Source organism: Leptidea sinapis, chromosome 21 (genome assembly GCF_905404315.1).
Source record: "Leptidea sinapis chromosome 21, ilLepSina1.1, whole genome shotgun sequence".
Classification (NCBI taxonomy): domain Eukaryota; kingdom Metazoa; phylum Arthropoda; class Insecta; order Lepidoptera; family Pieridae; genus Leptidea; species Leptidea sinapis.
In genome coordinates this window covers 1,996,159-2,016,848 of record NC_066285.1, presented here as the reverse complement: position 1 = coordinate 2,016,848, position 20,690 = coordinate 1,996,159, and the positions used below count along the sequence as shown (strand labels likewise).

At 34.5% G+C, this 20,690-nt stretch overlaps 1 protein-coding gene across 12 annotated transcripts in view; it reads left to right on the top strand.

Annotated features, from left to right (window-relative positions):
- The first annotated feature begins 268 nt into the window (after positions 1-268).
- LOC126970580 (RNA binding protein fox-1 homolog 1-like) overlaps positions 269-20,690 on the top strand; it is a 103,539-nt gene continuing 83,117 nt past the window's right edge. For all 12 annotated transcript variants that reach the window (XR_007730666.1, XM_050816562.1, XM_050816560.1 and 9 more), the window contains exon 1: positions 269-589. Coding sequence is in view for 11 of the 12 variants with exons in the window: in XM_050816562.1 (XP_050672519.1) it covers positions 578-589 (12 nt within the window). In the remaining variant the exon portion in view is untranslated. The remainder of the gene's footprint in view (positions 590-20,690) is intronic.

Below are 20,690 nucleotides of genomic sequence, written 5' to 3'. Positions count from 1 at the left end.
ATTAATGTTATTGGGGTCTGCTATACATACATATTCTAATCGATTTAAACGTGTACTCATTAATTAATGTAATATGTACCTAACTCAATTTTAAAATCTCTGTGCTCTGTTATAGTCAACAATAACATAGTTATGGAGGGATGTACAATATAATATTATGTATCTATCTTCAACCGATCTGGAATCGGATATCAAACGAAAGCGATGTAGTCGACTTCTATTTTCTGTCTCTTTTGCTCAGACGGCTGTTTGCACTTTGCATTGAGTGGGTTCGCGACTCGTGTGCTTCGTAGTTCGTTCATCGTATCGTTGTTGCATATCGGCGTCAAACGCTCTCAGTACTATAGCGCGTTTCTTAGCGCTAGATCTTTCTAACCTAAAATAAAACGGTATTGCTTCGTATTTATACCTCAATAATCCAATTTTAATACTCATGTTTTCGTAGATTTTATTTTAATATTTTGTGTGTGTTGAAACGCCTAGTCAAGGCGTTCGTGAAGTGTATTTTGTGAAAGATAAAGTTATAAAAAACGGCAAGCTGTGGGGTTCAGGGGCCTTTTTTTTGCCGCCGCAGGGGATGTACTATCCTGTAAGTATCTATTAATAAAAGTTAAGTTTTAAGAACAAATTGTTTAAAAATATTGCCTTTGCATTATGAGTTCTTTAGTTAGATGCACGTTCAGTCAAAAATTATATAGCTAAACATTGTTTGTATTGAATAATATAATTTTATTTATGATGGCGCATGGCGTTACTCATACGACGCCGCTCTCATTCGTTGTTAGGTATTTGATTTGTTTTGAGATTATCTATATTCCTTTGTTTTTCGTTAACTGTTCATTAAAAAGATAAACTTATGCACAGGGTTAATCTAAATTAAATAACTACCTAATTATTAAAAATTATGTTTTGTTTACGTCGCTATTGTATTATTTAAATAATTTTCAACAATTCATGGCACAATATTACTACACGATTAGTAGTAATTTATAATTACAAGGGAACATAATAATAACTGATTTTGAAAATTATAAGTAGACAAACAAAACATTTTAAGGTATTCCTAAACCGAAAACCAGATTTGGTAATATAGCTTCAACGTTACCTATTATTTTTATTCCTAAATCCTTAATAAGAGGAAGGTACCTACCTACTTTTTAAAATCCATTGTGACATTGAACTGTGAATGAATCTATTGATGTTGTTCCTTTCTTTGAAGGTTCATGTAAGACAGAGAAGAATAGATCATTAAAATTATGTACCCATCTTCACGGACATAATATTGTAGTAATTATCAGTGCGTAACATAATAATGAGGATGACAATGTGAAACGTTTTTGATCAGAAATTTATGCCGCCACACGTTGAGGCTGTATTATAACGAAATATCTATGGTTTAGTTAGGTCGGCTGTATTATTTTTAGACCTGTCGGCGTCGCCCCTCGCAAGTCTCGAGCTCGAAATATGCATGGGTAACGAAAACAATAAGAGCACCCTTGTAAAATACAATCTAATCTTGTACAAAAAGGTTTTTTTGTTGTAATTTTGTCTTCCATGTTTTTTGAAAGACATTATTGAAACTAAATCATTCATATTTCTCTGTTATAAATATTTTACAGTGACTTTTTTATTTCTAGTAATCACTAATCCTTTTAAAAAACAGACTGTATAGAAAATAGGAAAGTATAAAGTACATATTATGTTGTTTGGATTTTTAATTATTGTCATTGCTAGTCGACTGGAATACGTAATGCTGATAATATTCTACTGACATTAGCAGTTACATATTCATATATGTACATATTTTTATTTTAATATGTATCTGACTCCGACCTGAGAAGAATAAGTGCAAGGAGGTAGCAATTCAGCTGTCCCCTTTTTTAATAGAAATTTACTAGTAAAATAGCCTTCGAGTCATCACTTCGTTCCCAAGTTGTGTATTATTCGGACAATCATTACATTTAATAGTAACCATGCATATGTTATGTGGTGCCAACTAGTTTCGGACCATTTGATGGTCCTTTATCAGGGTGAGTGGTATGGGTTCCCAATAATGTCCCGTCTCATGATTCATCTAATTTCATCTCAGCCATCATTAATATTCTAATTATGATTATCACAGGAACATACATGACACTAAAGAAAATATAACAGCTAGTACATGAATTTATTGACATTTTTCTCCTAATAATTCAGGTTATAATTGTGCAGAAAATGCTCTACTGCAGCAACAAATTTTCAAAATTGTAATGAGCCAACAGAATTTTTCACTTCAATAAATAACATGTGCATAAGCATAGCATTATATTATGAAGCATAGCATTATATAAAATAATGGGTGGGAGTACAGTTACCATCCATCCATATTAATCCCGACATGTCCGGTACTTTTAAAACTCTTGTCCGGATTTTTTTAGATAGAATGTAGTAATAAAACTACATATTAACTAATATCATATTAGTAGTTAATCTTTACAAGAAACGAAATCTAAATGAGATCAACTAAAAAGGCTTTTATCAAAATCTCAGGCTGTTTGTCCGTACATTTCAAATTACTAAACTGTAACCCTAGGCAAGAATGTTCTCCTGATACTCCGTACTGAACTTGAATAGACTCTTACCCGAACAAGTGATATACTTCCGAGTGTGATGTCTCATTCAATACCCATAAAATTTGTACTCAGGTAAAAAAGTTTTAAATAAAAAAATATTTACTTCTCCATACCCATGCACCTTTGGTAGAAATGGAATAATAATTTATTGAAGTAACATAATGCATGAATCAGACAAGCTTTCTTCCATATTAATAAAACCTCGGGAATGGGAAAATGAGTTTAGTCTTGTCTTGGGTTTTTTGTTAAATTGTTTGTAATTATTTCATTGTAATGTTGACAGTCATTCAAAGAATTAATTTAGCATGCTGATCAAAAGGAACAATATTGTGTCTGTCTGTCTATTCAGCGCTTGCACTTGACATTCAACATAGAGTTTTAAGCATATAGGTGTATTTTGTTATTCAAATAGATTCTGAGTACTAGAAATGTTTGATTTATGTATGCCAAGGGGGCAAAAAAACACAAATTAAATGGACTCTCTAACTAGTTTATGATAAAAATAAGGAGTGGCCGAACCAACAAGTAAAAAACTCAAAAAATACTATGTTGCTTTATGGAGTCTGTGAACATCCCATGAAGGTTCTGGGTTTGGCTGAGTGTAGGTCAAGGTGTTTGCAAAATGGTCCAAATTTGGAGTTTAATTGCAGAGTGCTCACATATCATAGCATATAACTCCAATACTCGATAAATGGTGGCACACAGTCATGATTTAATGGATAGGCTTGTTCATTTGGCATTTCAGTGGGTACCATGAAGTGATGACTCACAGAAAAATGTTATTTAGTTATTCCAATTAATTTGTTATAATTTAAGTTACATAAAATACACCTTTTATTTCATGAAAACTGTTGGATCAAATTATAATAATGTAGAATATGATTCCAAGTACCATACTACATTTTTAATAATTTTTGAATTATCAATACAACAATTCTTGTAGTTTAATTTCTATATTTTATTTAAATGAATTATTTTTCTGCAACAATTATTCATTACTCTTACAAAATAGTACATGCACTCTAATGGTAACAAACAATATTAATACTAGAGTATGTACTATTAATTTGGACATAAAATGCCTATAAAATACATTTTTATTAAGAAATTTGAACAGTTTATATCTAACCTATTAATATATATTATATTTCTAACCATTTTCATATGTTATTTGTAATTATGCAAATTTACATAACAGAAAATAATTAAAAAATCTGCTATACTAGCTTTTGTTACTGAACATCTCAGTTCATGTCAGTAACATAAGAAATAATCTATTTTATTGAGCCTCATACTTTTAAAATCTGTTACTTTGCTGATAAAAGTAAAGTTTCTATAGTAGGTGCAGGAATAAATTTGTGATTAGGACTGAATGGTGTGAGTGCTGATGGAATATTCAATATTTAATTCATAGACAGAAGGGCGCAGTGAGATGTGTTGTATAGTTTTAAACAACACTTTAGGTTATTATATGATGTGACAACTCAGATAAAATTTGTTGCCTGTCATTGTCATATTATGGACAAATAGTGCCACTTAATATCTAGCGGATTATTGTAAGCAACATTTATTGATGTCAGTAAGTTTTATTTGTACCTAAATTAAGACTGGGTAGAGGTTACTATAGTAATTTAAATTGTGTATTTATTCAGAGATATAAATAAATTGTATTGTGTCTCAAGGTGATGAGCGCAGTTGTAGTGCCACTCAGAATTTTTGGGTCTGTCAAGAATCGTGATCGGCACTGAATCAATTACAAGAATAATAGATTGAATTTCCATCGACCTTTATATAACAATATCATTCAAATTCAATTATTTTTTTTTCAAAATAGGATGTGACATCACTTATTGAAAGTCAAAAAACTACCATCCATTCCAAAATGAATGCCTCAGACCTGAGAAGAATGGGCGCAACAAACTCAGCGGGCTTTTTTTTTCATCAAATAAATATGTTTACAAAGTAATATTGTACAATTAAATTTATTATTTAATAGCCTGAGGGCGGTCACTCCATTCCCAATCTGTGGTATCATTAAGAAAGTCATTTATGTTATAGTAACCTTTACCACACAAACGTTTTTTAACAATTCTTTTGAATAACGTAATGCTTTTGTTTTGAACATTTTCTGAGATCTTGTTGTAAAAACATATACATCGCCTCACAACAGACTTACTTACTCGACTTAGCCGAGTAGTAGGCATCATAAGTTTATGTTTTCATAAAATAAAATACTTTTTCTTAGCTGTGTGTTTTAAATATAAAAGTTGAGATCCATGGACGCCTATCTATCTATAACGTTCGGAGTTCCATCAAATGAGTGTTTTATTAACCCTTATTAACCAGTCAATTCCGCGACACTACAAGGTTACCTACCAAACCGTTCGCATCGGGCGGTCAAGCGGCGAGTTAATATCTATGTATAGAACGGCATTGTTAATATCACTAAAATATTAGATAAATTATACGTCTAGATAGAGCCTCGAATGTGCGTTGTGTGCGTGCTTTGCTGAGAATAGAAGCTAACAGTTCGCCGCTATTTTTTTCCGAGTTCGTGTTCATAGCTGTCACAGTCTATCTAGACGTATAAATTATCTGAGACTAAAATTGTTAGTACTCCGTTAAACGACTTGACGATGAAGATAGGTAGAAATACTGTTTACTACGAGGAAATCTACAGTAGCTAAAGGTAGAACCGAACCGAATATAATGTTCTCTATATATGTACTTAACGTTAACCAGTTTGATATAGGTTTTTTGTTTCCAAGTCTTAATACATTCAGGTTGAATTTATTCCTTAAATAAACAATATTGCTATTTGCTGATATTGTAGGTTTCTATAGAGGAAAATACAAGGTGGAAGTATTGTTTGAGTTCCACTTTTTGTAGCCGTTTTATATTATCAGTGGGAGGCTCTTTAGCACAGGATGCCGGCTAGATTAAGGGTACCACAGCGGCGCCTATTTCTGCCGTGAAGCAGTAATGTGTAAGCATTACTGTGTTTCGGTCTGAAGGGCGCCGTAGCTAGTGAAATAACTGGGCAAATGAGACCTAACATCATATGTCTCAAGGTGACGAGCGCAGTTATAGTGCCGCTCAGAATGTTTGGGGATTTTTAAGAATCCTGAGCGGCTCTGCATTGTAATAGGCAGGGCGTATCAATTACCATCAGCTGAACGCCCTGCTCGTCTCGTCCCTTATTTTCATGAAAATCTATGATTTAGGAGTTTATTTGCTTTTTTGACTATCTATTATGGCCCAAAATACTACAACGCAAGTGTAGAAAATATTTAATTTGAGTTAAAAAGAGAGACATCTCATGAGTAGGTAGGTACTCAGTTGTAGAATCAATCAATAAACAAAATTAAATCCAAACCGGAAACACAAGATTCAAGGTGAATATTGTGCAGTTAAGGACAATCTGAGTAAGAATTTATTGTTGCAATATCTACACCGCTGATCGCTTCGATCATCACGAAATTATTACCCGAGTCCGCTTGGAAGTAGAAAGTTAAATTGCGAGGAAGGGATGAACAAGGCACGGCATACGCTCAAGGTCAACACGTCAAGCGAACGCATAATAATAGCAAGTTAAATATACGATCGTGAAAAATAATATGGATGCCTTTGTAATTATTTTGTTCGGACAGCTACCTGCTTGGTTCGCGCAGGTACGTTGTTTTGTTTGCGGATAGCTGCGGTTCCGAGAAAACGGTTAAGAGAGCACAGTTAGTAACAGTCAGCTATTATTGTAACTGCCTAAAGTTATAATATTAAGCTTGAGCTTTGAGCTGACATAAAACATTTTACTTACAGTTTTACTTTTTAGGATTCCATAAACAAAGATCAGCAAATGAGAACCCTACCACTAAGACTACTATCTGTCAGCAGCACAGAACAGAAAAACTAGTCAGCAGGCTATCTCTATTCTATTCTTCCTACTGTGGCTTCTGTGGAAGACACACCACAGATTTGCCAGTATCACGTTAAGGCTGTATCTCATCAACCGCAATAGATAGACAGTTGAACTTATGACAGAGCGTAGATTTGACATTGCTGCTATCGTAACAAATATTCACAGAACATTTCTGTGTGCAAATATTAATGCAAGGATCAAAGTTCTGAAATAAATAATAATTTTGACATCCTGGCACATACGGCAAAAGAGAACCCGATATTTTAGGCGCTCTGCATCCAACTCGATCCTTTGATCGTTTATGGCGCAAAGCGCAAAACTTTCATCGTTTGATCTTCCCAAAAGTTTATGCTAGTTGACCACCAGCTTCCTCTTTGCGCACAAATGCAGGTTGTTGCTGACGGGTATTGTTCGTAACCGAAGCCCGTGCACGCTGGAGTTCCTTAAAGCTGTGTGCTATTTCCTATACTATTTTTTCTGCATACCAATTATATGTTGGATGTCTCCAAAGGCGCAGGTAAAAGTATCGCGGATCTGGCGCATCCCAGTATCAGCTAAAACTATTTGATCGCGTGCAACGCAGAGCTGCTCGAATTGTCGTGGATCCAGGGCTCTGTGAACACCTGGATCACTTGGCATTACGTAGAGACGTCGCTTCATTGTGTGTCTTCTACCACATTTATCACGGGGAGTCTTCCGAAGAGCTGTTTGACGTGATTCCTGCCGCCAAATTCCCCCCTCGCACGACTCGTCACAAATCTTACCCACGATCTGGATGTTTAGCGTCCTTTACAGTGCGGTTTTCAAGGAACTTTCTTCACCGTGCAACCTATCCATAGAAAATTAAAAAGACCTGAACGTTGTGTAAGATAGTCTTTGTGATCTTCCAAGTCTTCCATCCGTATAATAGTAAAGATTAAGTTTTATACTAGTTACTGCCTAACGACGAAACATTGTAGGAAATGTATTGGTACAAACGCAATACTGCACTACCCGAGGGTATACAAATGGTACCGTAATACTATCGTTTTATATGACAATAGAACATTCATCTCATTAACCTCGTACCTAACTTGTTTATTGGAGCCAGATTCCCGGCCCATTTTAATGGCTGCCTCCGTTGTTGTTCGGGCTTCGGTAAAGTTTCAAATTAATTTAATGCTGCTAACGCGGCTCTTGTTGAGACTATTAATGACTTAGTTGTTTTGCGCGTTTGAAACGTAAAGTAAAATTCATTTAGGTATTTATCGAAGACTTGAACAAAGTTGTTGTTTCAATAATTGAACGTTCGTTCTCTTCGTCAACATTTCTTATTACCGGTATTACAAATAATGACGCCGACCGCTCGTTTGCTCTGACTACAAATAGATTCAATCGATTACAATGAATGATATTCTGTATGTCCTCGCCTCGTATAAAATGAATGCAGTATACATAATAGGTACCTACGACCTAGGAAAGCAAAATATGTTTATAAAACAAACTTTCTTCCACGTACACAACCAAGCTGTTTAATGTGCTGATTTTCCAAGACGATACGAAGTGGGAACCTTAAAAAAACGCGCGTATGCTTTTCTAAAAGATTGGCAACGCTTCTGTGATTCCTCTGGTGTTGCAAGAGAATGTGGGCGGCTGTAATCACTCTTAACATCAGGTGACCCGTACGCTCGTCTCTTCTTTTTCTTCTACCATAAAAAACCGCACCAGTGAAATGGAGGCCTCTTTGAACAGGAGGCCGACTAGTGGTGGCTTTCTCTACCGTGAAGCAATATTGTACAAGCATATTAATGTATTTTGGTTGAAAGGGCGTCGAAGCTAGTAACACTACTGGGACAGTGGCACTAAGATGTTGACGACCTGTATAGCCGAGTGGTTAGCGATCCTAGCTACTAAGCTGGAGGTCCCGGGTTCGAATCCCGGTACCTCTAGTGCAAGGTGCAAGCATTTATATGATGAATATGGATGATTGTTTCCGAGTCATGGATGTTTATATGTATTAATGTATGTTTAAATAAGTATATTGTATTAAATATATCGTTGTCTGTTCAACACAGGCTATATATTCCTATTTAGGGCAAGATAATTTGTGTAGAAAGTGTGTCAATATTATAATAATCTTATGTTTCAATGTGACGAGCGCAATTGTGATGCCGCACAGAAGTTTGGGTTCAATGAAATATCCTGAGTTCATCCTGAATCCTGATTCGGATCTAACCGTTTCTTATAATATAAATAAAATATTTGATTTTCAATATAAATTTAATTTATGTAAAAAGAGCTTTTTACTCTGTTTTAACTTATAGTAAAATGTCTAACAGACACCAAAACCAAGGTTTAGTTCTTTATATTATAAACTAGCTGACACTCGCGGCTTACACATGTCTGAGTACGTAGTGCTTATAAGAATCGTTGTTTCTCAAAACATTTAAATCTAATGAAGATATCTCAACTATTTTTTTAAATAACGGCCAAGTGTCTAAGGAATAAAACTTAGAAGGCTTAATTGATATCAATTCATATATCGTACAGGTTAAAAATAAAATAATTGCATATTAAAGCGTACTCTAATTAAAAACTACAAACAGTAAACCGTCACCGAATGGCACCGTGCCCAACGCCGCTTGCATTGCCACATAACATGGCAATGTTCTCAGACCAAAATAAAACCAAGCATTCTGTCGATCACGTGTACCATGAAATAACGTTTTGCCGCATGTTTTCAAATTCAAATATTTTTATTCAAAGTAGGATGTGACATCACTTATTGTAAGTCAAAAAGTACCACCCATTCCAAAATGAATGCCTCAGACCTGAGAAGAACGGGCGCAACAAACTCAGCGGGCTTTTTTTTCATCGAAAAAATATGTTTACAAAGTAATATTGTGCAATTAAACTTATTATTTAATAGCCAGAGGGCGGTCACTCTGTTCCCAATCTGTGGTATCATTAAGAAAGTCAATTATGTTATAGTAACCTTTACCACACAAACGTTTTTTAACAATTCTTTTGAATAACGTAATACTTTTGTTTTGTAAAAGCATAACATCACCCCAAAAAAGATTTACTAAATCGACTTAGCCGATTAGTAGGCATTATAATTTTATGTCTGTTCCTGGTGTTAACATTATGGTTATGACAGTTTCTAGCAAATTCACTTATGTGCCTATGAACATACATTACATTATCATGAATATATTGAGAATAAACAGTCCAGATATTAATTTCTTTGAATTTTGCTCTCAATGATTCTTTAGGATCACTAGCCGACCGGGCATACTCTATCTACCTTAGGGATGATATTGATATTATAATCGGGCAAACAGTTTATGTAGCATTTGGGCCCGAACAGAATCAATTGAGTGTTTCGTTGAAAGTACTCCAGTGATATATTAAGCCGCGGGACGCATCCACTCTCTTAATACGTCTACCTTATATATGTCATTCAAGGCCATAGAACCAAGTTTTGGAAATCGATTTTTTAACCAGTTACGGCCTTACAAATAAACTTGGTATAAAGTTATAAATATTTATTTAAGTAATATTATCTGTGTTTGTCCATTTTACTTGGGGCACAACAAAAGTTTGGTAGTGCACCTAGTCAGAAATTTTATTAAAATAATATAATACTGACACACTTTTTACACAAATTATCTTGCCCCAAATTAGGCATATATAGCCTGTGTTATGGGTTCCAAGACAACGATATATTTAATACAATATACTTACTTAAACATACATAAATAGTTATAATCATTAATGTTATACTTTTAACCAAATGTTACGGTTTTTGGTTTATTAAGTTCATTATTTAAAGTTTTTCTTAAATAATCCGTTTTTTTTTATTATTTGTTTAACCACACTAGGTAATTGTAAATGCTGTTTCACCTGTAAAGAAATGTCTATTTTTATTTTTTTTATTTTATTATGAATAATATAATTACAATTTATTATTATATAACAGGCCAAAAACCACAGAGGTTTGTCCGGCATGTTAGAAGAAATACTATTATCGATTACAATTACAATAAATATTAATATTAACTTATAAATACACAATTTAATAATATAGGTACAATACAAACGAAAAAATTAATGTAGGTACAACAACAGTACTTATTGTAGCACGGGTGAGGCGCATGGCCTGCCACCGCAATGTATTGAATTTTTGAATGACCGTCTGTTTAGATATATTAATTAGTAAGCAATACTCAACTTTATAACGAATAGTTAAGTGCTCAATTGCGGATAGCACATCACGCTACGCACTAATCATGGCTTCGACAACGAAAGGCAACTCAAGACATAAAGTTATGACCAATATACAGGTTGTTTAAAAAGAATAACTTTAATTTAGTTTTAATATTTTTTGTATTTATCTTGTTTCTTATTTCAGGATTGATTGTATTAAGTAGGCGGGGTACTAAGTATGCTGTAGTTCTCTCACCGTATACATTTCTGGCTTTCACCGTTTTATAAAAGTTATTTGTTTGATTGCGTGTAATTGAGTGTAAAGGGTAATTGTAGTACCCCTTATGTACTTACTAAAATTATAATTGTATAATGATGTGTTGTTGGTGTAACTAAGTAAATGAAACAAAACAAAACAAGTGTAGGAGCTCTACCGTTTGGTTGTTGATACACTTGTCTTATTTCCACTTTTGTGTAACTAAGCAGTTACTGAGGGTTATAAAAGAACTCCCATAATGTTTACACTCCGAGCGATAAAATAGATACAAACCAGTTTTATCCGGTACGTAATAACTTTTAATTTTAAACTGACTCCAAGCCTTGCATTTTGACTGTAATTTTTGTCAATGATCCGACGGTAATTTCGCTTAATATCCTTATATTTTTCTAGTAAATATCTATCCCACTTAACTACGTGGGATGTACTTGTAAAGATGTATTTAGATTTGATATAAATAATTATAGTCGTTATCTAGTACGGGAGTGGTGCGGGTGCTTTACATCATAAAGTATTTGATTAACGAGCGCGCGTCATATCTCGAACAGTCAATGTTCCTTTTGTAATAGAAGTCTCGTATATCTAAAGTGATACAAATTCGAGATAAATAGTTAATAGGTAAAACGGTTGTCAAGCCAAACTAGCCTCTAGTATGGGTGCCAGATAATTATATCAGTTGACCTTATATATATATATATATATATTTATATACGTAAAAATAGTAAAATACATATAATAACCATGATTAGTGAAACTAGTATTCATATCATCATACAAACGTTTGCAACAGCGATTCCTAGCTCAGTAGTAAGGATCAGTAACCACTGGCCTATAACATGTGTCCAATCCCTAGAAACATAAATTTTTTAATGTCACCTAGAACAAGACTTCAGCGATCTATAAAATAATAAAATGTCTACCATCCAAAAGTACAAAGAATGCTTTAAGGCTATCCCACTTTTGTATTTTTTGTTGTGTTGGAAGGAATGTTGATCAAATAGTGGAATACTTTTTAGCAAGGTCGAACCTGGGACCGCCAATATCTTCGAATTTGCTGTTCTTCTCGAAACTATAAAAAACTGTCTCAAGACCGTCGCTGCAGAGTTTCTAACACAAATTTTAGGCCTAATGGTTTCCTTGATTGATGATTGACAATTAATAGGTATTGACACACACACACTTTTTTACACAAATTATCTTGCCCCAAATTAAGCAAATATAGCCTGTGTTATGGGTTGCAAGTTTGGTCGCATGTTTAATACAATATACTTACTTAAACATATATTAATACATTAAAACATCCATGTTCATCATATAAATGCTTGCACCTACCGGGATTCGAACCCGGGACCTCTAGCTTAGTAGGTAGGATCGCTAACCACTCGGCTATGCAGGTCGTTGCAATAGGTAGCACTTTTTTCACACTGCCCGGACTCCATCATAAACTACTTGCTGACCCCTGCTTTATAGTTTATGGTTTGTAAGTTGTAATAAACGCTAATACTCTGTGCTTGTAATATACCATATGTTATTATATTATGATATTCAATACGATACTATGAGTTAGACCAGTTTATGATATGTTAACGGACCTCTTATCACGTTTCGCATATACAGCCCCAGCATTTTCAATGAGCTGTAAAGGTACAGACTGAAGGGCTGGGTTAACTCGGTGGTTCTTATACTATTTAATTCGAAACAGCTTTTCCGTTAGAGCCGTTACGTCACACGTTTAGGGGGGAAGAGGTCGTGATAAGGGGACGTGTGATATTTTTAAATGTAAAATTGTTAAATTTGTGATATCACACTAGGTAGGGGGGGGGTTATCACAAATGTGACCAACTGTGACAAGTACGGGGGAGGGGTAAAATATCATTAAATTCGTGTGACGTAATTTATGGATGGTTCCTAATTGACATGGACGAAAACGGTCAAAATAATATTTAAACATCAGTCTCTAGTGAACCTAACCTCACCTAGCACAAGCTTCTGGTAACCTGGTAGCCTTGCCGACCCTTTTTTAAATTCTCGATTTGACCGTCGATTGTACGCCTGGGTAATCGACTTTGATCCATCCTATATAGTATGACAACATGACTAAACTACTATTGTAGATAGTCGATGTGTAATTAAAATCAAATCAAAATCACTTTATTCATCTAGGCCATAGTTTCTCCACCTTATTTTGCTCACCGCCCACTTTGAGAATATGTTTTTTTTCTAGAGCCCCCAATTCTATTTTATTTACCATCTGTCGCGAATTTAAAACAGCTATTGGCACGATTATATTTATACGTAAGATATTATATTATAGTATTTAGTATTATATTATAAGTTTCATCACAATCCATTCAGTAGTTTTTGCGTTAAAGAGGTACAAACATACATCCAGATATACAAACTTTCACATTGCGCAAATTGCGAATTACGCCTATGATATTAAACCATAACCAATATAATAACCAAAGAATATACTACTCCCTCACGAGATATAACAACGCTATTTCCTTTACCTAGTACTTATTAAAAAAAAAATGGCAGTTGAAACTGATTTTAATAATATATTAATCAAACAAGAACATTATTTCACTGCAATGCACACTATTTAATTATATGTACACATTGAACTGTTCAATAAATATAATCAATTTCACTTGATATACACATCACTAATGTCACGTGATTTCACCCATCCTAAAAGTGTTTAACTACTTTTTTTATATGTATTTATCGCGTGCGACCGTCATGGGCATGTCGGTGACGCGAACCTATAAGATTTTCCCCTACCAAAAAGTGTCCAACGCGGCTAAAGAACTTTCCACTTCAATAACATCATACTAAGTAGACACCTTTACTCTGTCTGTCTACGGCTTACAATTAGCAACATTACTCTGCGTTAGCTTAAAATATGAGAAGCGGCTCTTTGTGCTTTCGCCGTATTCAGTCTACAGCAGTGTACTGTTTACAGCAGTATGCAGTCTAGAGCTGTGTAGTGTCATGGTAGCGTCTCGTTGGAAACCATTGATATGTCGAGGGACTTTTTCTGACGTTGAAAATTTATCACACGCACTTTTGTGTTTATTTTACTATATATGACTTACCTATTTCAACTACATTTTAATTTCTATGTATTTACTGTACGCTCTAAGATGCAAAACCACTTTTTATAACAATAGCATGTAAGTTCCATTTAAGCGGAAATTCCTTTCTGAAAGAATAACTGTCTTAAACCAGATTTCTGACATTATATTCATTTCTTTAAGGTATCTCTTCGTGTCTTTTAACACAAATAAATTGTGTAGGCTCCCAGTGTATTTAAAATAATAAATAAAATAAGTAAACATTACTCTTCCAAGTCAAACAGATAATACGTGACAGGCAGGTTCTAGAAAAAGTTTAATTATTGTCTGTTCGGCTTATGTTATTACGAAATTAAACAGCGTCATTGAACGGAGTCAACTTGGCGTGGGGGTGACATAATATTGTGTACAATTAATAATAAAGCCTTTTATTCGACTAAAAAGAATACATTTTCTTATATCTAACTTATATAAAATCCAGGTAGTCTTTTCGTGTGGGGTTTTTGCAAGGGAACTATGTCATCTGCAAATCTCAAATGTGTATTCTAAATATCATTTCAAGAACTGCCTAGAAAAGTTGTGGGGAAAGCCAGTCGCCCTGTCGCACACCCTTTTGTATGCTAAATGGTTCACCTTTCTTTTCTAACTGTATGCATGCTGTACTTTTCTTGTATATCTTCCTCAGTATTCTTATGTACTTGCTTTCGATACCTTGTTCTTTTAGTTAGGGCATCCCATATCTTATTGTGACATAAAGAGTCGAAAGCCTTGCTGTAGTCTATAAATAATATGTAATATAATTGGTTGTATTCATAGGATTTTTCTATATCGATCGCGCCAAATACTAACTCATAATCAACATCGGTAGTATATATGCACAATGCACTAACAATAAGTTATACAACTAGATATATTTATTTCGTTTACTGCTGAAGATCCGTACCGGAGCTTACTCTCAGCATGCATCATCACTGTCGAGAGATTGTTGAAAACGAGTGGTATCTGTTGTAATGAGTAAGCTCGTAGATCTTACTTTTGAGTTAGATTAAGCGGTCGGATATAATTCAGCAAGTTCTCGTCGCAAATCGTCTACACATTAAAGCATGATTTCGCGAGTCGAGCAACTAGTTATAACACGAGCGGTGTTGCAACTTGTAAGTGTTTATCGTGATTTATTTAACCGCCCATTTTCTTTACGTATTAATAGTGTTTATTAAGCTTGTGGTCTGGCGCAATTCAGCGACTGTTTCCAATTTGCATACCTAGAACTGTCACTCATATGAGCATTTACGGCCGTTTTCAATAACCTATCTATCCTTACTTTAACTTACTAGAGGTAGAGGTAGACAAATCTATCCTTTTACGCTTACTTACATTTCAATAACCTATCGACATAAAGCATTGAGCTATAACTATATTGGACATAACTATGGATAGATAGATATTGTCATTAAACGGTGACAGCGATGTATCCGTAACTAGAGATTATATTCTATATAGTTATTTCTGTTATATTACTTCACGCAAGCCATGTAATTGCCATGAACATTTTTATCAGAAGTATTGAAATGGCCACACAAAGGATCCACGTCCTCATATATCTTTGTAAAGATCTTTTGGACAAACTGGCTCCGCTCCAACAGACATCGCAGATAGCAATTTTAACGCCATCGTATCGGTCGGCCGTCACTTACATTACTGCTGTGTGCCATTCTACGTATGATTTACATTCTTAATGGTTATTTATTTATCGACATATTATGACTACAACACTATACTATACGAGGGTCACACTAAAGAAACTGAAATGGGCCTTCAGGGGCGTGCATTCCATATATGCCTTTAGGCATTGCCTACTTTATGAAAGTATTAAATAAATAAATACAGTTACTCAATACCTATATAATTAAAATAAAATATTAAATAATAAAGTTGACTAAGTATAATTTGGTTCCGTTATTCTATAAAAACTTCCAAACTTCTATTGAACACCGACTCATTCAAAATTTCCTTACGCTAGATACTAAATTCGTACGGTAGGCAGTCCCGATAATGCCTATACGACGCAACGAGTATTTCATACATCTTATTTAGAAAAGTATGGGTCACAGTTTAGAAGAATATATTTTGAGAGTCCGTAGATGCATGGCATCCTATAAAAGAGTTCGCATGTGGCGATTTAAACGTGGTGCGTCAGAATGAATATGACTTTTTAAAGGGAATATATACGTGATAGTTCCGCAACAGTAACTCTATAAGACGAAAGGGCTTTATTATAGATTGGCCTACTATAGTGATTTTGAGTTATTGGAGAATATTCTGGTCTTTTGAGACTAGCTGAGCGGCAACATGTTACATCCCAAGTGATTATTTAAAATGATAGTGATCGACTTGTTAGACAGAAATATCAGCGGTTTTCCCTCTCAAACTTGAATGAGGATTTTCAGTCAATAATTCCTTTACTTTTGCGGTGTTAAATTCTATTAGTCTACTAATACTCGACCGCTTCTGAACTACTTAACCACTCATAAGAACTTTTTTTTTGATAAAGTCGATTCACCATAAGCCTTGTATAAAATTTATTCAGTGGCGATGCAAAATTTAAGGTCCATTAAGGTTGTCCATTATGATGATATATGATCTAACTAGAAACAGCGATGTATTTGTTCTAAATTCTAATCTAAATGACAGATGCAACTCAAACCCCGCGCCAAAATGACAAACAGTTGTGCCGATCTATCAAAACAAAAACACATCCATTCCCAATCCGTATTTGACAGAATGTATTTAACATGTACTTAACTTTAAGTCATGAGTTAGTTATGTTATTTATTATTATACTATATTAGCTGACTCGACAGCTAATATAGTAAAAAAAAATGCTCCCTCTTGTTATAATGAAATTGTTGAAATGGGTTCCAAATCGAAATAAAAACTATCCTATCTCTCAAGTTGGACCAAACTGCACTCCACGAAGTAATCCCCATTAAAATCCTTTCATTAGTGTAGAAGTCCATCGCGGACAAACAACGTGTCACTTAATTTATATATATTAAGATATACTTTTATATATATTATTTATACTTTTTATAGTAATTAATAAAGTCACGATTGAAGTACAAAACTTATTAATAATAACTAACTCTTATCAAAAAAAAAATATTGAATTAGGCGTTACTTTGCGGAAATCCATAATTATACAAATGATTTAAGCAAGAGGTCTCTTGCCAGATTTTGGCGAGACAACACGTCCTGAGGATGCCTCGTGTAGAGGCGAAACACGTGTCGAATTGTTTTAAAAACAAATATTGGCGGAATTAACACTAAAGAAAACTTAAATAATTTGTATATCTCTTATCAATCATTGACTTGGAAATATTAAGTCTTGTTTTAATTGTATGCATTGGATGGTATCAGTATCTAGTTTCACGAAATTAATAACTAACATTAAGTAAACGTTATTTAACAATAAGTATTCATTCGGACATTGTACTTTGTCATCTCTTGCTTACGGTCAGATAGTGAGGTCGCGCTATCAGCTGATTGACTATAATTAATGGTAAATGTGTTTGCTTCTAGTAAAGATTTCTTTCTTATCTTATATTTTGATATAATATTTGACATAATAATATGATGAAATTGTAATGTTCTGCCCATGTTTGTGATCAGAGGATGTTTATAAAAGTTGTGCGCGTGGTTGAGGGGCAGACTAGCAGGAAGAGTGAGCTATGGCTGGGTGGATGATATCTTGGAATGGGTGGACGTGTCAATAAAAAAAGAGTTCTGTACTTTTGGAATTTTAAACGAGATATTGTACGTTTGGTCAGTAAAGACGATGAAGTTACATGATTATATTATTGCTTGTGAAATTTCTGGGCAAATGAGACTTAACATCTTATGTCTCATGGTGACGAGCGCAGTTGTAGTGCCGATCAGAATTTTTGGGTTTTTCAAGAACCCTGAGCGGCACTGCATTGTAATGGGTAGGGCGTATCAATTACCACCAGCTGAACCTCCTGCTCGTCTCGTCCCTTATTGTCATAAAAAATATTATCAATAATAGTAGAAGAAAAATAATGTCCGACAGATGACAAAGCTTAATTCCCTAATGCATATTGCATGCAGTGGCCGTGAAGTGTTTGTTGCAAATACACGTTATGGCCTCAGGTGTTCAGCATCACTAATGCTCGATAGGTATACGCAGTGGGAGTGAATTTGAAAATGAATTCGATTATTGTGTTCAAGTTTATTTAACCGATACGGTAGTAGTAATAAATATTAAATAGTGATAGGTACTCGTAAGAATTGGGTAGTACTTCTTTCGACATGTGAAGGCGAACCAGTCAGTAAATACCTGTTGGCGAGTTAATTGTGCGCAGGCGCATACCATTGCAATATGGTTGGCAATGTTATAATGTTCAATGAGCGTATAAGCGAAGCTGGTCATTCGCGCCTAGATCGGCCGGTTAATGTTTCGTTATTTGTTCCAATTTAACGGTAGTCATGACGTGACGTTCCGAGCCCACGGAAATACTTGGATTTTTTTACACGCTTTTTATTAGCTTCACCTGTATGTATGTTTGTTTGTAATCGATTCATTTGAGCGCGATTTTGACCCACTTAAAAGGGCTAGATTTCGTTCAAACTGTGTAGATTTATCGAGGACTGATGACAATACATTAATTTGATAAAATTATTCTATTTTTCCATTTGCAAATAAAAAATATTTTTGTTAATTTATATAATTTTAATCTATTGTCGATAAGGCCGAGCACCAAAGGGAATTTTGTGCTTCTAGCGTGTTTTTAATTTTTTTTTAAACTATGTATTGAAATATAATATAATTTCTTACATTGTACTCTAACAAAATTAAAAAGCTTGCCCTGTAGTTGTTTATGCGTCTAGATAGAGCCTCTTGCTGCTAGACAACCGATGAAAACAGGCCAGGTTTATTAGTGTAGTGTGCGTGACAAGCCAAGTGCGTAATAAGACGTATCTTACACTCCCGATTTGTACGACACTTTGTGTAAGTGTGCGTGCATTGCTCAAACTAAATTGAGGCTAATTCTAAACTCAAATTTTTTCGACGTTTTCACAGCTGTCACAGTCTATCTAGACATAAAAATGATCTAAGATTAAACACCCAGAGTGTTTGTATTGTTAATACAAGCTCCTATTAAGTAGTGTGAATGATTAAATAATTACCTCCTACGTAAACACAACACCTTATTGTTCGCAGTTAGATCTTACAGAGCAAATTTTACCGAGGAAATTATACACAATTATAACTTTCGTGTCCCGGTGTTTGTTACCAAACTCCTCTGAAACTGCTAAACAAATGTTTGAAATTTTGTGTGTGTATTGGGTAGGTCTGAGAATCGGCCAACATATATAAAAATACAGAACAACGTCTGTCGGGTCAGCTAGTATATAATAAAAAACGATTCTTAGTAATCCTTTGGGATTTTATTTGTATATATTTTTTATATACATACCATACATGTATCTTTCTTGCCTATGATTAGGTTCTGTGTTTCTATACTTAAATCTCAATTTTTGTTATGCTGTGTACACACCCTAGCGGATATAACAGCCTATGTCGTGTTTTATATGTTGCATCTGTTAGTTTTCTAGTTGATAACACAAATTGACAACTAATTATTTATATGTATATAGAATGAAAATAAAAAATAACAGGTTGCATTCGAGTAAAAACTTGAACATTAACGTTGTGCATTGAATATTTTCTAATGGTTAGGGAATAATTTAAAAATTTAGGTTAAATACAATATTCATTTATTGAGTGTTATTTATTTGCATATTCTATGGTACAAAAATAAATTAAAATTTCACAAAAATTAACACTTTAGAACTATTACAATAATTTTAACGACGTCTTACGAATTTTCCATCAGGTCACGTGTCCTGACGCGAGTTTAACATTCATACCCTTCCCAAGAAAAATGCAAAACGTCTCTAAAGAAGTTTTCACTTCTAAAATAATATTCGTTCCAGCGCAAGCATTAGTTTCGTTTTTAGTGGAAGAAACTTACACTAAGCAATTTGTTATTTTTTTTGAAAGTGAATACCCTTCTGGGATTAATTAGGTCAGGGGTTGGAGTTCCGCATCATTCACAAATTTTGTTTACACATTTTATCTATATAACTTACTCTATGTGGATGTTACCACCTGGATGTTTGGCGGTCCTCCACAGTGCGGTTTTCAAGGAGCTTTCTTCCACGCACTACAACGATACGACATAGGTACCTTCAAAAAAAGCGCGTACACCTTCCTTAAAGGCCGGCAACGCTCCTGTGATTCCTCTGGTGTTGCAAGAAAATGTGGGCGGCGGTGATCACTAAACACCAGGTGACCCGTACCCTCGTTTGTACTCCTATTCCATAAAAAAAATTACATGTATGTAATGTATCATGAGGTATGTGCACTGTTAAGATATAGAAGCACACGTGGCCAGCGTAATGAACGTAAATCAATCGTTTTCGTTGGATTGAGAGAATTTTATGTTTACGTATGGAATTCGTCTTTCGAGAGCTTGATGTATCTGCGACCTGTACAGTATCACGTCCCACCTACGTACGAGTCAGTACGAGTAAAT